Raw genomic sequence first — 21,410 nt, forward strand, 5'->3', positions numbered from 1 at the left:
ATTTGTAAAAAAGGCCGACGGATAGAGACGTAGTGGCGCATGATACATAGAACGACTTAAATTACGAGTTAAATATCGAGATCCATAAAAAAAAAGAATGATACCTTTTTATTTTATTACTAATGGGAATTTTAAATCTATAGGGTTATTAGTAAAGAAAAGCGATTTTCTTAAATTGTTTAGAAGTCAACTGCCGACGGATACCTATTCTTCAAAAGATATATTGTTATATAATATAATACGAAACCAGAATAAATGGTTGGTGCATAAGCAACATGCCTACGGCAGATACGAAAACTTTTCAAATCCCACAACTAACAAACAAACAAACCAAAAAAATGGAAATGTATGAAAATTTATAACTCTGAAGATAAGGTTAGCACACCGATACTCTACCTTACAATACAAAAAAAAGAATTTTTATGTCACGTCTTATATATCAATAAATTAAAATAAAAAAGTGTTGAAAAAATGGGAGAAAGGCACAATAAGAAAAGTTAAGCTACTCGCTAGCTCACTTTTTTACAAAAACAAAAATTAATTTTGTGATGGTCACAGACGAAAAGTAACTTTGGAAGTTTTGTGATCCTTCATAGTCAGAACAACAGATCCTTCAACTGATATGAAATATTTACAATGCCTCAATACGGAATCACAACAGTTTGAAAACGCAAATCTACGCTAAACACAGTGTACTTGATATGCAAAATAAAAAAATTTTAACTTTGTATTATATCCTAAAAAAGATAATACATTTCCTCTACATATATTTTGTATTCCATTCGTAGACCAGAATTTGAACCCATAAAAAGTAAAACGGGAAGCATACAAACTATTTTGAATAGACCAATTTTCTGATATTGATAGATTCCTCGGAAGCTTTCAGTCGTCGAAATCCGAAACAGCAGACATTCTGCCACCATCTATATCCCTGATTACAATTACAAAAAAACACTGATATCAATCTGCAAATCCTTCCTGTAATTCTGTGAATGCCGAAGTAATTCTTTTTAACTTAGCTTCCATATTTTTCTTCTGTCGATCAGCATCTCGTAACACTTCTCTCATTTCTTCTTCTACTGAGTGAACCTGAATTGTTAATCCCAAGGATAACATATTTCGTCGGTTGAACATAGCGAAAGTTGAACCAAGAATGGCCAAAATCGAATAATTTACTATTTCTAATTCTATATAGAAATTCGAATATAGAATATCAAATACATATTTAAAATTGCTTCATTTACATCAGAAAAATTTTACATAAATAATTTTTACTATTACGTTGTAAATTTCGAATTGTGTCAAAACATAATTTCTCACTATTTTCTCACTTCGCCAAAATTTAAAATTTCGAGAACGATACCTTCTGCAGAAGAAAATACTCTTCGGAAAAAAGGTGTTTTTCATCTCAATAAACCATAAACTGGGAATTCGTACCATGAAAAAATTTCTCAATATATCTATATCCTTGGTTAACAAGATTCAAATTACCTTTCTCTTCATTACTTCTAATTCATTATCATGATTCTTTTTCATTCTTCGCATTTCTTCTTCATGAGAACAATTTGCTGTTTCTAATTGTTCTCGGAATGCACCATCTACTCTTTCCATTCTTTCAGTGAGTAAGCTAGAAAAAGAAAAATTGTGATTTGTAACTATAAGACTAATTAGATTAAGTACAACAGCAAGATAAATTTTTGTACAATTGCTTCAATAATCATTCATGGCTTTGAATGTGTGCATATGTGGATAGGTTTTGTTAAATTGTTGTTGTTATTCGTCTTGTCAGTAGGCTTAGAACTGTTGTTGGTAAGTTGTTAAAATCGCTTTCAATTTGGTTTTGACCACAATGTAAGACCAAGAATGCCCGGGCTAATATGTGTCCGCATTTATCACTGAATCATTTGTATTTTTTGCTGCTCATGCGTGTATGCGACCGGCATGTATTATCAAAATTCTCGCAAGGTTTCCTAAACGGCGAAATTACCTATCTTATCAACTACCTCCAATTTTCCAGTACTTAAAGTTGAAAGAGGTCCATTAGATTTATCTCACCAGCCATGTACAGAAAGTAGATTCCAGTCAATTATTTGAGTAACGTAAGTTTATCACAACTTACTGTTTAGCTGAGATTGCATCATCTCTCTCTTTAATCAACTTCAACTCCTTTTTATCAAAGGTTTCTTTCATTTGTCGAACTTGAAGCTCAACTTGAGATAAAACTTGTCCTTTTTCAGCCCATTTTTTCACCAATTTGCTATTAAACAATTATAAATACAATGTCAAGGACACTTCGGTCCCAATCAAGACAGTAATCATGTTCAGCATCACAAGCAAATTGTATTTAATTTTGTAAGCTACGTCATGATTAAAATTTCAATCCCATAAACCATGAAATGATTTAGGGCCGTGAAGTCAGGAGTTGGGAGTTTTTACAGGGCACCTGGGGGTCCCATATTATCTCTGGTGGGGGTTGTTAGTTGGTTAGTTGCCAGGCCACCGATAATACAGTACTGTAAAAAAAAAAAATTTCCCCATTATGTATCAAGTTTAATCAGATATTACTCCTTTGAGTGTTGCTGCCAGCTTTTGTTCACTGCTACTTTCCTCACCCAGGGGAATTTCAGCAAAACTTATTAGGTTTCCATTACTACTAATTTTCCAGCATAAATTTATACTTCTAATTTATACAATTCCTAAAATAAAAGACAAAATCACACTTCCATGCAATAAAACTAAAAAAAATAAATTTTCCTGAATAATAAATCCCCTGATGTTTGACTAATCTCTTGCCTAAAACCTTGTTTAGGGCAGAAATGATAATTTTCAAAATCAAAGTTTCACAAATGTCACTCATTTACCTGTGAACTTGTTTTAAATTATCAAATTCTTTTTCAGAATCTAAAAGTTGTTCTTTTAATTCTTTCTTTCTGTCTTCTAAGATGTTGTTTCGTTCACTGAGTGATGCATTATCCTGTTGTATAAAAGTGCTAAACTAAAACCAAATACTTGAAAAATATTGCTAACCAAAAAAGGTGTTAGTTTAGGCTTAAAATGTAGGTGAACAAGTTTGACCAGTGGCGGTCAAGTATGGTGGAATAAAAAGTGTTCCCATTTAAATTAAATAAAACAGCTAAACTTTGTGTAAAATATCGGATTCCATAGGACAAAGAGTGAGTTGAAGAAATTTTAAAAAGTAATAAATAGCCTTCTGGTGACTTCTTTCATCTTTTAGTAAAAATTAGTTTCGGAGATCAGAGATTATTTCTCAGCAACAACAAAATATTAGCAAAACGATCCATAAGTCCACTTCATGTCCAATAATTCTAAATTATCAAACAGATTGGTCAAGAATATTCCTGACAATAATAGAAAATTTGCCACATAATCACATTTAGTATTTCCCCACCAAAAATCAGGAAAATCACAAAAATAAGCTCATTTATCATAACCAAATCATAATTTTTTAAGAGTTTTAAAATAAAATTCACATGTAATGCATCCTCGATATCTTGCTCGAGTTTTTTCTGCAAATCAAGACTCTCTTGTTGTATTCGAGACATTTCTTGATCTTTTTCAACGAGTGCCTAGCAAAACAAGAAATTTATTAGGAATCACAAAGGTGAATCAATTGTGTAGTGAGTGAGTTACTTGAGTGAGTTTATTTAGACATTTCATGCATATCTGCGTAAATGTGAAAACCAATTCTAACTCTGGATTGACAATGATTTTCACTCGCAGTCACCTTCATGTCAGAGTTTTAGAAATTAACTAATAAGTCCAATTTTATCTATGAGTAACATATTTTCGACAAAAAAACATCAATCCATTAGCCATTAGGTTTACATACTTGAAGTATACCAATTCAAAAAAAACATGAACGGTAATGAAAAAAGATTATTATATTCGAGACCAATATTGTCTCCAACAGTGGTTTTCAACATTTTTGTAGAGTGAAATAAATAATAAAACACTCCTCAGATTTGAATAGGAACCTGCGGCCAGAAACAGAACTGTACTGCCAGAACCCTAGGGTGTTGTGGAATCTAGATTGACACACTAGATAAATAAATACTACATGAATATACTTGAAACATTACCTCTTTCATATTATGGATAGTATCTGTTTGATCGTCGACTATTTTAGTTTTAATTTTCAGAGCGTCAAGATCTCTTTCATTTTGTTTTCTCATCGATAAAATCTCTTGCATCAAACTTTCTATTTTAGATTCCAATCTTCCACGATCTTGTGCTAGTGACGCACCTTGAATGGAAAATCAGGTGCATTTATTTATCTTCGCAATTAACAAGGATCAAAAATAGAAGAGGATGAAAGTACAAAAATTCTTGTATCAATTTTTAGTTTGCAAAAGAATAGATTGGAAAATCGAATGAACAATGTATTATTGAATTGCAATTGATAATGTCCCATATTCTCTGCAGTTGAATCGGACAAGAACACAAATCATATTTATATAATTACAGAATGACTGAAAAACCCAGAACTTCAAGAGAGAACAAAACATTTGAGCAAAGTGTTCCAGATTACTAAAATTTTTAGACACAGTCATACACAAACAGTTTTGCGGCGGTAAATAAATTTTCTTAATTGTGTCAACCTGTAGACATCGGTAGATATGTGTAGTTTATTGAAAATATGGTTATAGTGGAAGATTGTACACTGTTCCAGAAAACAAATAATGGGAAATAGCCTCAAAAACAAACTGGGCCACCCTCAGTCACAAAAAAGCTTTTATAAGGTTAATAAAGAAAATAGAGCAAAGTTATACCAGAAAAAGATATTAAAAAGATACAATATTAAACGCCACCTTTTACAGTTTTGAAAAAAAAAACTCATTTATGTAATAGTTTGATTGAAGGATTCGAACCTAATAATAAACATAAGCCACCACTTAAAATCAAACATAAAACAGGTACAGTTTTGAAACCCAAATCAAAAGATGGCGTCTGATCCATGATAAAAGAAGGTTAAAAAGTCTATTTCTGAAAATTGCGACATGAGGTACTTTGTTTTCACTGCGTTGTTATCAGATTATACAGAAAATATCAGATCAGAAATCAAAAAATGAAGATGAAGGAGAATAATAAATATCATGGAAAAACGGACATTCAGTGTGCCCCAAATATTAGATTTGAATGTAATAGAATAATATAAAAATAAATCAAGGAAAAAAAGTTTTCTATGGTCTGAGTGTGTACTAATACTAATATAGAACCAATTACCTTGTTGTGCAAGTTCATGACCCCATAATTTTCTCTCATCCCTCAAACCATCAACTACAGATTGTACTGCAGCAAGTTGTGAAATAAGTCTTGATTTCTCTTGTTTTACTAACTCTAATTGGACTCCTTTCTTACGACCTTCTTCAGCAGTTATTTCAAGGTTCAAAATTCTTTCCTAAAATGTAAAAAATTATTTTATGTTTGAATAAATTATATTAAGTAATGTTTGTTCGAACTTCACCCGCCTATACTCAGGAAAGCCTTTATGAGCGCACCTTATTTGCTATAAATCTTTCTTGAGAAGGAATTTTTCTTCACATTTCCTGTAGTATTACTAATATTCTTTAGTTGTTTATTATTACTATAATACTCTTTATACAATACTCTTTACACCTGTAAATTGTACATAAGCGGGAGTGCGACTTGCCCATATCAATAGCTAAGGATCCTTTAAAAATTGAACAAATAAAGTAGTTTTTATGCAAGGTGAGGATGGAGTAGAGAGTTCCAAAATAGGCAAGGATAGTAATTCAACAATAAGGTTGTGAACCACTGCTCTAACCACTAGACTACATCGTCACATCAAATTTTAAATATTATATTATAAATACTCAGAAAAATAAAGATAATCTTGATTCCCCCATGAATTAAGTTTTATATAATTTTGATAAAAAAAGGCATGATTATTCAAAGTGCACATATTGTTCAACAAAGTCGATTAGAAACTCAATCATTATGACAACTTTCAACAAAATGTTCATTATAAAATAAAAACTCATCAAGTCAGCAATAAAAAATTTCTATTTCCTTTGGATTTACTATATTCAGATTTACATATTTGAAGAAATTCCTATCGCACACTGTATAACAGAGCTGGATCAATTTGTAAAAATCAACCTTATATTGTTGCAGTATCTCTTGCTTGCTTTTTGATAGTTCCATAATTTTAATTTTTTGTTCCTTAGCAACAGCTGTCAGTTCAGTGATGATTGACCTTGATTTTTCCTCTTTTTCTTTAGTTCTACGATATGCAACCTGTATTCTTTCCAATTCTCCGGAACATTGGGTATATTGAGCATCAGCCTGAAAATACAGAATCCAAAATGTGTGAACACCTTCTTCATGTAGTTAAGAGCTGGAGAGTCCAGCAAAATTTAGCTCTGGTCGTGAATACTTGCGATGAGCAAGTTGATAAAGCTGTTTTTGGCAAACTTCTTTAAGTGAGGCCCAAATTTGAAATAGAAAAGAATTCAAAGCCCAACAATTTCATTGAAAATTTAAATTTAACCAAGAAATAAACTCGTTAGGGGACATTTAATTTATAATTGAAAATTAGTGCAAACGTAGCGGTACATGTTGTTAGCTTGCACAATTTTATCGATGCAATAAAATAACCGAATACGCAAGAATGATCATTCCAGAGTTTCCATCGCAATGTACGGTCAGTTGATAATTGAACCAAAGCCATTTGGCAAAAAATTTATATGTTATGTTGGAATTTTAGAACTTTTATGTGTAAAACTGCCCATAATTGAAATTTAATAGTTGAATTGAATAAAAGTAATAGCCGTCTAGTGAAAAATACAATCTTTAACCATTGGAAATATGAAAGCAATTGGTACAGTAGTTGATGAGAAAAGAGTTTTTTTCACCACAACAACAAGAAAAAAACTAACAAGATGAACATCAACAAAAAGAGCATAACAACAGAACGATCTACTATATGTATACTTTGTGTACAATAACAATATTTGTCATTGTACCTCACACATATGTATAAGTGCGTAACTAAAGTTTTCAGTCTTTTTGATCAAATAGTTCTATAAATCAGTACCATATATTAACTAATAAGGCATATTAGTTTAGACTAGTTTGACTATATAAATTTCAATATTCTTTATACCTTTTCATATCTGTTTGCTTCAATATGCAATGCTTGTCTGAATTCATCTTCCAACTCAGTGTATTGGTTTCGTAAAGTTACGATACATTGTTGGAGAGATTTGATTTCTTCTCGGTGTCGTTTTTCTTCCCTGTTAACTTCATGGGAAACTGCGTTTCGAAATTCCAAGCTATCTGCAGTGAACATATTCTCAGTTTCTTTCCTGTGTATATAAGGGAACACTCAATTTTTCTGCATGTAAACTTATTCCGAATTTGCAAAGTCAAGTAGTTTCAGAATTGAATTAATTAGAGTTGAATTTATGACCACACAGCAGTAAAGTTGACAATTTGCTGATTTGCCAAGATAAGTCGAGACAAATATAAGATAAGGCTATGGAATTGCGATCAATTTATCAATAGATGAAATTCCCAAAATTGATGATTCTAATCAGATGTCGATTGGATTTCATTACCATATTACTTACTAATCACAAGACACTGAAGACATGGCATTCATTTTCTGGCATTGTTTACTATAGCATTAAAATACCTTTATAAATTTGAAAAATTATTGCAAAGTCAAATAATGAGTAGAGATTTTATGGACACTCTGTATATTTCCCCAAAGCTCAGTTACTTTGAAGTTGATCACCACATTCAAAAACAGTTATCAAGACCCATATACCTATGTTCTTGTTCTCTTTTAATTAGAATTTCTTGTAATTCCTGTATGCGATGTTCTAATTTTGAATTCAATGATTTCTGAATTTCGACTTCTCTCATAGATGCAGACACTTTCATCTCGTACTCATGCATTTTCTTTGCCTTGGAATGAATAGTTCAAATTTAAAACTGAGATTAGCATTTTAGATTCATCCGAGGGGAGAGGAAAGTAAGACTTATTCATATGATGTATCAGGCCTCTCGTCCAGTTACCAGTGCATACCAGGTATGGAATTAGTTCACAAGTTATTTATTTCAGATGCATAGAATCATGGTGGAGGAAGCCGTAACCGACCAGCGGTTACATGAACCACTCTATGGCAGTGGAGAGCCAAGCAATCGTCTTACACATGAATATCCTCCACAGGATTCGAACTTGCATTCCTACATCAATGCCACAGCAAAAATATTCTGATCTTTACAGAAATTATATCGTCCTACCTGTCAGTAAACGATTGTAAATAAGAATTGTCTAAGAGTATTTTACTAAGGAATAATATCATTAAAATTAATGTTTTTTTGTGATTTTTGGTTTCCGATTTTTCAGAACATTCAATGCAAGATAACAGTTTCTGATACCAAATATTTGCATTTTTACCTGTGTTGCTGATATTTTTGATCTATCTGAGGAAACCTTCGCTAAATTTGTTTCCATTATGTTCAATGATTGTTGTTGTTCTTCTATTGTTTTCTTACACGATGCCATTTCATCAGACATTTCAGCCAGTTTTTCCTGCAAAAACAGTCCAAAAAACAAAGTTATAGTGTTCTATAAATATGATTGTTCAATAAAGAAGGTAGAGAACAGTATAAGTCCCAAAGAAACAACACTGGAACCCACGAAGTCCCAAATACGAGAAAATTTGTCATTGCTAACGAAAAGTAACCCAAAAGCTCCGCTTCAAAATATTGAAGATTAAAAAATGGAATATTTGGAATTTTAATTATTTTATTGATAAATCTTTCAAACCTAGTCAACACACTTAAGTGACTCAAACTGAGAAGTAAAGAAAACTCAACTGAGTGACTCACACTCATAGGTAGGTAGAGAAGACTCACCCAAGCGAATCACATCATAGGTGGAAATCACCTGACTCGCACTCAGAATAAATGAAACTCACCTTTAAACAACTCACTCTCTCTAAATGACTGTCCCTCAAAAAAGCATAAACTCACTCAAGTGAATCACACTCACAAGTTGAGGAAACTCACGCTTTAAAATGAAAAGGTAAATATGGCGGTATATCAGGAGTAGAACACGATGAGTAATTCAAATCAGTTTATGTAAACATTTGAGAAGAGGAAAATACTCTCAAAAGAATTTTTGGTCAAATATTGAAAATAATTTATGACAACATACTTTGTATTCTAATACTTCATTCTTCATTTCATCTGTATTTTCCCTTTCTTTTAATAATGCTTGCTTCAACCGTTCTGCCGTTTGTGCCGCCATTTCCTAAAATATTAAATAGGCCTATACATGAGCATACTTTTAATGTGTAAACAAGCGAGAGACAAACTAAACATATACTAGATTGAAAGAAGTTAATAAACGAACTCTCACCTGTAAAGATTTTCCCTCAATTTTATCCGAATTCATGTCTCGAACAAGTTGAGCTAATCTTTTTGCAGCTTGCTCTGATTTCCATCTTCTCTCTCTTTCATTTTCAAGCTCTTTCACTAAGTTCTGAAAAAAAGGAGATTCCCTTTGTTCAAATATGCATTCAAAATATACAGTGAATCTTTCCACTTGGATGCATATTATTAAAACATATATCAAGCATAACTTGAGGTTGGTAATCCAGAGATGGCAAATCTCAAGTCCGATTTAAAAAAACACACATCAATCTAGTAGAGTGGATGCTAAACCTTTTTTTATGAAATGTCTCACTTTGCCTATTTCGAAACTCTTTATTCCTCCTTAATAATACTGCAGCGAATACAAAACAAAATTGATGCCCGAAAAGGACAAAATTTCTCCCCGGTTGGGATATGTTGATCTAGAATTTTGCGTTTTGAATGATGAATTGTTAGCTAGTTACATACCCAACTGGACAGTTAGCTGTGACCCAGGGATGGCTGCGTTTTAAAGCAGGGGTCGGCAAACTACCGCCTGCGGAGTAAAATAATGTGACCCGCAAAGCTTCACTAAATTATAGTGACAAAACGGCAGTTTCAGCGTTGAAGTAAATTTATAATTCACGCTCGAGGCGTCGACTATATTCTTGGCGTAAAAAATTAAAACCTGACAATTTAGTGAACAGCGACTCATTTAACGAGCCTAAAACTTATCTATAAATAGACAAATGGCATCACGCAGAAAATATGATGCTATGTGCGAAGGGTTCAATGGCGCATGAAATATTCGAATAGAGCTACGATGCAATGCAAGGAGAAAATAAAATCCATATGCCATCCGACAGATGTATCACTGCTTGATTTTCATAAAAAGTATCCTCTTGAATGATCTAATCTTTATCCAAATTCGACAAACCATATGAAAAAATTCACATCGATGTTTGGAAGTACATATGTGTGCGAAGTGCGAACAATTATTTTCCAAAATTAACATTACAAAGAACAATCTGGAAACTCGGATTAGTTCCGTCCCCTCCCTCTGGATAAATATGTAAATCCTATCATAAATCTATAAAAACATTGAATAAAAAATATTCAACAAATGATATACTCTCAATAACTCACCAGATAAGTTTCTTTTTCTTCTGGACCAACATGTCGAGTGGATTTGGATTCTCCAGACTGTTTTCTTAGAGGTACTTTAGATTGTGTTTTTTTCTCTGAACTATTGGAACAAATAAATAAGAGAATCTAAATGAATATTTTCATACTCATACATTTTAGAATATTTATATACAATTTTAAATTAAAAGTGATTAATCTGCACAATAGAGTAAACGAGAATATCGGTCAGAGGCCGAAGACTTATCGATCGAAAGTTAGGGGATCCCCCAAAACAGCGCTCTTACTTCATAGTGACACCTTGTGTCCCATCACTAATTAATTAATAACTCGCTAATTATACGACATAATTGGCCCAAAATCAATAGGCTTCTGGTCCGAGATAAGATGAATGCACATGCAAAATCTGGAGCAGGTTCAATCTCGCTTTCGTGAGATATCGCGTGCATCTAACAGACAGACAGACAAATACCTATCAACATACTTACCGATTAGAATCGATAAGCAATTAGAAAATTTCAAAACGAAATAATTCATAGAGAATTTAAGAATACCAAACTATTTAAAATTGTACTACAAATGCCTCAAATGCAGGATAATTAGCATAATTAACATGTCCATTATTATACCTTAGTTTTTGTCTTGCACCGAATCCATGCTGCTGAAATCTTTTGACTGGTCTGATAATCTTTTGTTGGGGCGATGACGAACTTGCCTCCGTACTAGAATATACAAAGAAACAAACATTCAATGGCTTCAATTGAGCCTTTAATTGAGATAAAATAATATATTTTGTATATGAAAGTTTTTCTAAAAAAATAAAATATATTAGCCTTTCATGATTTGGTCGCTGGTCAGTTACCACCTCCACCACCAAGTCAATGCATCTGGAACAAATAACTGGCAAACTAGTCCCATACCAGACATGGACTGGTAACTGGATAAGCGTCTTAGCAGCTGTCCTTTCCTCCTTGATAAATATGTAAATCCTACCCTATGGATATCAAATTCACAGTTCCAAATAGATTCCAAAAAAAAAAATAAGTAATAATATTTTGAAAACTATAATTATCAGACATGTCATATTTTTAATCAGTCAAGAGAGGATAAAAGAATTATTATATATTTGAATATTCACTCCAGAAATAAACCAGTAATGCTCAGACTGCTATCCATGGACAGTATGTTTACATACTGCTATGCCTGTTTATATTAAAAAAAAAATAATTCATATGCACAAAGGAGGTCTAAAATATTCATCAATAGGATTTTTGAATAAATCACTACTATTACTAATACGATACCAGATTAAAATTTGCATCCCAATTTTTGATTCATTTGGAACAATATTTAATTGTATCATGAATATCCTGAAACAATGATAATATTTAACAATCAAAAGGCAATACTCAATAACTCAAGTATACGTGTGTTAATGACCAAATAAATTTGCACTAAATATCAACTACCTGATTATATTATTCCCTGACTGTGATTCAGTAGTGACCTGTTCTTTTTGAGTCTTCGTTGATTTTTCCTGTCTTGCAGCAACCAGATGTGCAAGTTGATCTTCGAGATATTTTAAACGAACTTCTTGATCTACCTGCACATCCTAATAAAAAGGCAGCAGTCATAAAAAATTGTATACTATATGACGGGGTGGACAACCTGCGGCCCTCGAGCCAAATGCGGCCCACAAAGAAAAATTGTGGAGAAGTGCCAATTTTGAATCATGCGGCCCACGAAACGATTTTAGTTTAACCTGGTACATGCAGGTTTATTCACCACATGATTCAAACCTGCAAACAAGCGCAGACTAACTAGACGTGTGATGGCAAGCATTTCCCTAGTGCCTAGCATGGCCCAATAACTGTAAAGTCCTTTGCAAAGTAGGAGAATTCAAATTTGATGATCATGTACAATAAGACTGGCCTTCCTTGTTCTCTTATCTGGAATCCATGATTTTGTTAGCTATACCCACAGTCAACCAGATAAACAGTAAAGAAATGGACCACATGATTACCTTTCTGCACCCACTTTTTAATATGATATTCAATGATTAATCAGTGTTGATACTTTTGAAAATAATATGGAATTATAATTTGTCAGGTTATTTTCATTTGAATATGTATCTGCTCGCAGAGCCTTTCATATTTTTTACAAGATATAATCTCCAATAAACCTAAAGTTACCTTTTCTGGTGTCAGTGTTGGGTTTTCTTCTGATGTAGGTTTATTGCAGACCATTGAAGAAATAATTGATTCAATTGAATCCTCATCCTTTGCAGCACAACTATTCTGAGGTCTGTTTGAATAATAACAACAGTTGTAAGTTATATTATCAGTCATTTCAATTACAAATCTTTATATAAAGTTTTCCCAAATTATAAGGATAGAGCCTAAAATAATAATCCCAGGATAAAATCCTGCTATAATATATTGTTTAGGTAATGACACACCAATTCCGGTTTTCGAAACCACAATCCTAATTAGAGCTCGACCGATATATCGGGCCGATATTGGGTGTTTGCCGATATATCATATCGCCGTAAACCGCCGATATATATCGGCCATACCCGGCAAGCGCCGGGCTGCGTGCTGCAACGGCTCTCGCCCCTGTGTATTTCTCTCGCTTTCATTTTGCGTTCGGTGTCTCTTCTAATTCCCGCTGTCCTATGATTAGCCATTCCATGCATGGTCATAACTGAAAAGTTATTATCTGGAGTAAAAATGACGTTTATAAAGTGACGTTTTTGAGAGAGTACACAATGAGAAAAAGGCAAATTTAGTAACAGCATTAAACGGTGGTTCTATGAATAGAATCGATTGGAAGCTGGTGAGTTAGTAATCATAGAAACATGGTACAGGTAGCTCAAAGCAATAATGTCAGTTCCGAATTTGTGACATCCACAAATTCAATTTTGAATTTCTGGGGTAACAGTTTTGTCTATATTGATGGTTATTTATCATTTTGCTGAAAGTTAAAAAAAAATCTTAATCCATTATTATTGACTAAATAAGGTATTGAGAGTCTCTGGAAACAAAGTTATTAAAAATTTCACATGTAACTGCACATATGCTATCACAATATCGAAGGATCTTATCACGATTCACTTTAAAATATATCAATTTATAATTTTTTATTACCCTCAACATATGTCCAGAATTATATTTAAAAACGTCTGATTAACAATTCTTTTTCTTGGAAATAGCTAGACTGATATTGAAGTAGCAGGAAAAGTTACAGAATAACATTTGTTCGAGCATTAACTGAAGTTAGTTAAATAAAAGTCTTGCTGCCATGATAACAAATATCAAAATGAAACTACAGACTCACAAGGTGCATCATAAAAGCGTGGCTCAAAATATGATTTATATTAATATCGGCATTGCGATATCGGTTATCGACCACCAGCTAGCTGATATATCGATATCGGTATCGGCGTCAAAAAGTGATATCAGTCGAGCTCTAATCCTAATCTAACAGCGGTTGCTTATGTAGAGCCTTGCTCGGGGTAGAAAACGCATAAAGATGTTGTATGAAAAATTTGAAAAATGAAAAACTAACAAATATCTCACCTTGATTTGACTTTACATAAAACTGCATCAATATTTGGAGTTTTCATTTTTATTGTAGATTTATCAGGAGATGATTGTGACTGGCTGCTGCTAAGAGGATCTGAAGTAAACTGACACAAAACAAAAAGAGCCAAGTTAAACCTTGTTTTATGCAATAAATACAATAGGATCAGTGCAGATATTGGAGTCATAATTTTTTTACAACCAGATGAACGTGAAAACTGAGAAGTCACATTCATGCATGACATACATTAATTTTTTTGTACAAACAGCTCTAAAAAGCAGGGATAATATGCCCATTGATCAATGTCTAGTCATGCCAACCTACCTAACATACTACAACAATGGTGATGGGGCATGGGTATAAATCTGAGACTTCAAACCTGTTATCAGGGCTGGAGAGCCGGAGCCTAAAGCTGTGGCATTTTTCGACATTTAGTTGGAGTTGTAGCCCAGTATACCATAATTGATGCAGATGAAGCTTAAAGAAATTTTAGTGACTTTAGTACATAACCATCCACTTATGTCACATTCATAAATTTCCAATATCAGATGAAAATTCAGAAATTTGAGCTTTTCAGAATAAATTTTTCTAAATACTTAATTTCCAATGCTAATTTAAAAGCTCATTTTGATTTGATTAATATAAATTTGCAATTTCAATTAGAAACTTGAAACCCTTAAATAATGATTTGAGTCCCTGTGCCTCAACATTGACTTTGGGCTGATGTTTTATGGTTGGGGTCATAATAAAAAACATCAATGGCTGTGGAGTTGAAGCCCAGTTTCAAGGTTAAAAATAGGCTGAGGTTCCACAGACAGAGCCATTGTGATTTTAAACCTGTCTGTCTCCCAGTGCTATCTATGATGACAATGACAACATACATAAAAAATTACCTCTACATCTCCCAATGATAAATCTAATCCTAGCATTTCCATTATATTGTCAGGAGTTTGAATCATAGGTAAATTGTTTCGATCCAACTTATCTAATGAAGATAACTGAGGTAGGAGATTTAAAATTTGACTTCTGTAATCTGAAAGCAAATTGAGATGTTTTGGTAAATAGTTTTAATGACTTAACTGGCTAACACATCTCCCAAAAATGATATTTCGAAATTATTTGGGCAGAATTCACAATTAAATAGGAAAAATATTTTCAAAAATTCCATATTTTTCAGGAAAATTTACTCCAAGCACAAAAATGCATAATCTTTTAAATGAGGCACCCATATCTTTGACTGAAATCACAATGGAGGGCTTGGATGTATTTAAAAATTTTCAGAATTTAATGTTTAGCTGTTGTGCAAATATTCATTGACACATTACTTGAAGCAGTTCAGATTGATATGGTAAAAAAATTATTGCTTTCAAAAGTACCATGCATATTTTCAATCTAAATTTGAGTTGTTAATATTAATATATCTCATTTGAAAAATATCCCTTTTTAAATAAACTTTTTCTAAAAGAGATATACTGTGCAAATGTGGCCAACCTTTTTCTTTGCACACTGGATTATCATGTTGATCATCAAAACTAAGAATGAGATGTCGTAAAGGTAATATTCCTCGTAGATGTGGTGTAACATCCGAGATATTTGAAATCTGGTTGCCATGGAGTTCAATTGATTGAAGTTTATATCCTGGACCTAGAAAATAAAACCAACAATTATCTAATTTTGAATCAAAACATAATTTTAATATGATAACTTGACATGATTAATTTGATAAAAGACATGATTTTTCATTTGGTAATTAAGGTAGCATTCGTAGCAAGCTCAAGAGTTTACACCCTTTCTCCAAAGCAACTAAGCTTATATTGATAATTAAGCAGATTTTTGATAATAAATATTATTAAACAAAGAATAGTACAAGTCATGAGTTCGATTTCGCTACTTACACCGCATTGCTACAAGGTGTGTATAACGCAAGAAAACAAATGAAATAGTGCAAAAAATTTTTTCCTCTCTTAATAATTATTAGAAATGAGTATTTCGATGGTCCAGGGCAGGGCTTTTTTGTCAGTGGGCCAAATAACTAACCTCAGACATACAGTCGGGCCACACATAAAAAATTGAGCAGGAAAGGCAAGAGAAAAGAAGCGGCTATCGCTGAGGCTTACAATAATAAATGCACGAGGCAACATGGCGATTGGCGAAACATTTAACCCAGCGACAAGAGCAACAAAACACATATTTTTATCTATGTGGGTGCCTCTTCAAACATAAACTGTCGGATTAGGATTTCATGCTTGATGGGGAAAAATCCAAGTGTTAATTAACAAGGGTCACACTAAATAGCTTGGCAGGTCGGGTTGTGGCTCGCGGCCTATTGGCTAGAGCGTTTGGTACCTCTGTGTTGGTATCACAGGTTTCAAACTACGCCAATTACTTCATTGGGGTCTAGTGAAGTAAACGCCGTAAATCTGTCTGGTGCTCAGTGACAGACATGTTTAGTTGATATTAAACCCAATCAATTTCCATTTAAGCAGGTATGTCCCATGCTAAATATGGTATAACGTTCCGCGCAAGACTGACTTTTATTTGAAAAAATAGAAATAAAAAACTGTAGCAGTATTTTCACATCACATTTTTGTTTGCATTATCCACTTGTGGCGGGTACTTCCAGTGTGCAATAAATGAAGTAGCTAATGACGAACTAGAAATATTTATATTCTCAATATTAGCTCATTATATTGTTACTAACTGCCTCGATTTTAGCCATTCATTCACTTACCATTCATTTCACTGAATCCTCTCAACGTTTTTATTTTGTTGTATGAAAGATTTATTGATGTTAAATTGACTAAAGTTCTAAGTCCTTGAAGATCTGAGATATGATTGCAGGCCAGATTCAACACACAAAGAGATGAGAGACTTTGTAAGCCTGACAAACTTTGTATTAGATTTGATGACACATCAAGATCCTAGAAAAGGAAAATTATATTTATAAACTTATTTCGACGATTAAAATATACTCATGCAAAGTATGAAATATCAAACCATTGACAATCAAGCAATCACAATTGTCTGAAGGCAGAAATGGAAGTTTCCACTCTTCTCATTCTTAAACTCGATAACTCTAAATAAGGATGGTATGCTCATACCTCAAGAGCCTGACATGGGTACTGGTATTTAAGTATTTGGGAAAGTTCTGGATTTTTAAATTGAATTTGAATGTCAATGCTAGCTTCCGTTGTAGTTCTTTGCTAAAAAAAATAAATTTTTCCCTTCTGTAAATCGGATTATTTTTTCCCCGAAGAATTCAATGATGACGTTATTAGATTGCGCTTTTTTGTAGCATTTTGCGTAACTTCATTATACTGTATTATTTCCAATATTGAGGGACATCAGTGTCCAGACGTCTCCCAAAGGAGGGTTGTTTGATCATCGGTAAAATGGGTTTATCTGAAACGAGACAATGTTGCGCGATCTGTATAGTGTGCCGTACTGGTGGAGGAAGCCGTAACCGACCAGCAGTTACCGTGCGTTGACCACTCTATGGCAGCAAAAAGTCCATTAATCATCTCGCACATAACCATCCCAGCCACATGGGATTCGAACCTTCATGATGAGCCACACCGTGAAGCCGCGTAACAGCTCAAAGGCCTAAAAATTAAACTAAACATTTCAAAGTTGAAACTTCCAATCACAATGACATGCCTGGTACCGGTATTGAAAATACTGACCTTCAATTTCCGAAGATTTTGCAATCCTGAAAAATCTTTGATTGAGTTGCTATGAACATTGATCGATGTAACATCCTCGTGCAAACACAACGAATGAAAAGCCGATATATTAGCTTTTATCGCGCAAACTTGACTGGATAACGACATTTCACTAGTCTATTTACTAATAAAACAATCACCTCACTTTAACTCAGCTGCAAAAGTGAAAGCAGAATGAAAGCGATTGTTTACAATTTAGTTTCCAAATCAACCGCCGCTGACTCTCTGGCGGTCTCTACTGACGATATATCAATAGGGAGAGAAGGGGAGATTTATTATTTAGTCCAGGTGTCCGAAACTACGGGGTCGCGAACCAAATTTGGGTCGCGAAGCCGTCCGCTCTGGGTCGCGAAACAATTTAAATTTTCCATAAATATGAGCATCGCGTTTGTGTAGCGTATTTATGTATAACAACTTTATAAATCTCCGATTATATTTGGGAATGTTTCCCCGAGTATACACTTCCTTATTTACTGCCGTAGGCCAATGGACCTTTCCCCGACCTTTGACCCCCGAAAAATTCTTCCTATACTTTACCATTGCAAAATTTTCGTGACTTTTTTAGGAGTGCTTTTGCGAGTTGGCGCCTGTAAAATGGGGTATGTGTTTCAAACCATCATTATGATTCATCGAATACAACAATCTGTTTTTTGAAAGTACCGGTAAAGAATTTCAGGCTAGTCTATCACAGCTATTTCTACACTAATTTTTATTACTGCAATCAAATTAAAACCCCTAGGAAGACAGAGTGATCATTGAATTATCTGATTTATATTTAAGTTTCCGAAACACAACTGAAAACTAACTAATAAAGTTCCAAAACGCGAAAACGAGGTACTGTTTACAACCACACTTGAAAATCTGTCTGAGGGAGAAAAGTGTCTGAGCGGATGCGAAAAAGGGGCATTGTTACGTCACTTTTGCATCTTGCTGATTGGCCAATGTCACGAAGTAAACAAGGAAAACGATGCTCGGGGAAAGGTCTATTGATCAGCATAAGTGCAAAATTGGAGTAACAATACACGTTTCAGAAGCGCTCAGATACTTTTTCCATTCAGACAGTCTTTCGTGGTTGTGAATATTATCTCGTTTTGGCGGTTTTCGCGTGTTGTGTGTTAGTTTTTAGTTGTGTTTTGGTAAATATAAGTCCTATACTGGCAAAACCATTCTTGAAATAAGTACCAATAATTTCGCAATGATAGAGTGTAAAGAGGAAGAATTCAAGAGAAATCAAAGTCGGGGAAACACTCGTTACTTAGTTGTTCGCATTGTTATACCCTACTACGTAGACTTTAGGTCAGGGTCATCCAAACCCAGGCCCGTGGGCCACATGTGGCCCGCCGCTTTATTATCTGTGGCCCGCGTCACATTCGAAAGAAAATCAAAAAATCGCATTTTGTGTTGTTTCATAATAAAATTAATCAGAAAAATCTTCTGACATATTGTTACATCAATAATGTCACTCAATGGACTAAGGTTATGGCTTGCTGCGGCAACTAGTGAAGTTGAATGATGTGCTTGGCAGTCTAAATTATTATCTGGCTTTCTATCTTTTAGGTCGGGAATATATGCTAACAATATAGGCATCATAGAAAACTAAAAATCAAATGCGGATTCTATTAGCCTGGGATCGCTATGTCTGATAACTATGTGTTTGCACAATGAAATTTTTTTTTTTTTTTGTATTGCACTGTTTACCTATTCTTGGCACTATTGTGGCCCGCGAACAATGCAAAAATTATTTTGTGGCCAGCGAAGCGGACAACCTTGGCCCACCCTGCTTTAGGTTCTCAAAGTGCTCCGTGCGGATCCTCATGACTCCGTTGAAGACACTTAAGGCCTCCGCGAGCTATTCGTTTACTTGAAAACTGTTCTCGACCCACTGCCCTATCTCAATCTACTTACCTCTATCTATCTTCGACCCACTGCTCGACCTCCTTCAGCTTTCTTATCCTCGACGCACTTCCCTATCTCCATCAACCTTCCTATCTTCGGCCCTCTGCCCTATCTCCCCAATTTTCCCACCCTCGCACCACCGCTCTATCTCCTTCAACCCTTTTCTTCTCCACCCCCTGTCCTAGTTCTCCTAACCTTTCTATCCCCTTCAACCTTTTTATCCTCGACCCACTGCCCTATCTTCCTCAAACTATCTATTCTCGACCGACTGCCCTATCTCCCACAACTTAAGTATTTTTGACCTACGGTGCTATACTATTCAATACCTGACCTAACGGCGCTTTCCAATGTGTTATACTGGTCGTGTATGCCAATGAGATGATTCAATCTTACGTCGACAAAACATGATTGACGGCATTCGTATATGTAGGCTGGAATTTCAAATGGTAAACAATAACCATAAGTGGCAGTTTGAAAATGTGTTACTAATTGGGCTGCTGATGGTTTCTTGTTGGAGATGACGGTTTTCTAAATTATAACAAGCCGTTTTGTGCCCTTAACAATCGGCCATGTCGTGGGTCTTGTGGCGATGTGATGCTGATCCGAAATAAGCGATGGTGCTCTGGTCCGTGAAAGGTATTTTTCTTAAACGTTTTATAGTAAAAGCGATGCCGAAGATTACGCATGAACTGCGTCCTTTGGAACTTCGGATAAGAAATTGCAGATAAGATAAGATCGATTTTGGGACTATACGCTGAATTAAAGGACAGTTGGCGACGCTAGCTACGACAAAACATTTCATGGCATACAAATAGTTTAGAAGGAAATATACTCACTGAGCGATTTATATTTTTGACTGTTTTTGACTTTTCAGCCTTCTCAGTCAAGTAAAAAAATTTGTATATACACCTATCTGATGAGTTGGATTAAAAAATGCAGGATATGGCAGAACATTCGTTGAAAAAGACCAAGCGTGCAAATATTTGAATATTTCCTCATCATTTTGCCCTGCACGAAAATACCGGCAACAACGAATGAGTTACTGAAAAGGAACTCAAATAGGTCGGTAATGAATGGCCTGTTAAAATCCTAAAAACAGTGACTATAAACCCGATGCCACCAGTAGCCTAATTAGTAGCACATTTTTAAGCCACTGATTATGGTTTTTGATTACCAATTGAGATTCCAGCCTACATTTACGAATGCCGTCAATCATGTTTTGTCGACGTATGATTGAATCATCTCATTGGCATATTCGACCAGTATAACACATGGAAGTCCCAACGTGGTAGAGTTTGTTTTGACTATTAGGTCGTGATTATAGCGCCGTTAGGTTAGGTGCCGAGTGGTATAGCGCCGTGGGTCGAATATAAGTAAGCTGAGGGAGGTAAGACAGTGAGTCGAGAGTGGTAAGTTTGAGGCAGAAAGTGCAGTGGATCGAGGATAGAAAAGTTTAGGGAGATAGGGCGATAAGTCGAGGGTAGAAAGGTTGAAGGGGATAGGAAGGTTGGGGGAAGTAGGACAGTGGGTCTAGGATAGGAAGGTTGAGGGGAATAGGGCGGTGGGTGCAGGATAGAAAAGTTGAGGGAGGTTGAGCACTTGGCCGAGGCGAGATGGACGCAGGGCAGCTTGAAAACTGTTCTCGACCCACTGCCCTGT

The 21,410-nt window shown here is 34.5% G+C and overlaps 1 protein-coding gene across 1 annotated transcript; it reads right to left on the reverse strand.

Moving 5' to 3' along the window:
- Nucleotides 1–339: 339 nt before the first annotated feature.
- Nucleotides 340–18,060, reverse strand: LOC120338089 (leucine-rich repeat and coiled-coil domain-containing protein 1-like). Its single transcript, XM_039406024.2, has 22 exons — nt 17,817–18,060; nt 16,865–17,054; nt 15,625–15,777; nt 15,027–15,166; nt 14,130–14,239; nt 12,744–12,855; nt 12,021–12,163; nt 11,181–11,273; nt 10,555–10,654; nt 9,416–9,538; nt 9,212–9,307; nt 8,450–8,584; nt 7,814–7,953; nt 7,148–7,349; nt 6,142–6,327; nt 5,245–5,419; nt 4,101–4,264; nt 3,492–3,587; nt 2,862–2,974; nt 2,120–2,257; nt 1,492–1,627; nt 340–1,089 (listed from the first exon to the last, which is right to left on the reverse strand). The coding sequence occupies exons 1-22, from the start codon at nt 17,961–17,963 to the stop codon at nt 961–963; spliced, it is 3,021 nt and encodes a 1,006-aa protein (XP_039261958.2). The 5' UTR covers nt 17,964–18,060; the 3' UTR covers nt 340–960.
- Between the last annotated feature and the right edge of the window lie 3,350 nt (nt 18,061–21,410).

Source organism: Styela clava, chromosome 10 (genome assembly GCF_964204865.1).
Source record: "Styela clava chromosome 10, kaStyClav1.hap1.2, whole genome shotgun sequence".
Taxonomy (NCBI): Eukaryota; Metazoa; Chordata; class Ascidiacea; order Stolidobranchia; family Styelidae; genus Styela; species Styela clava.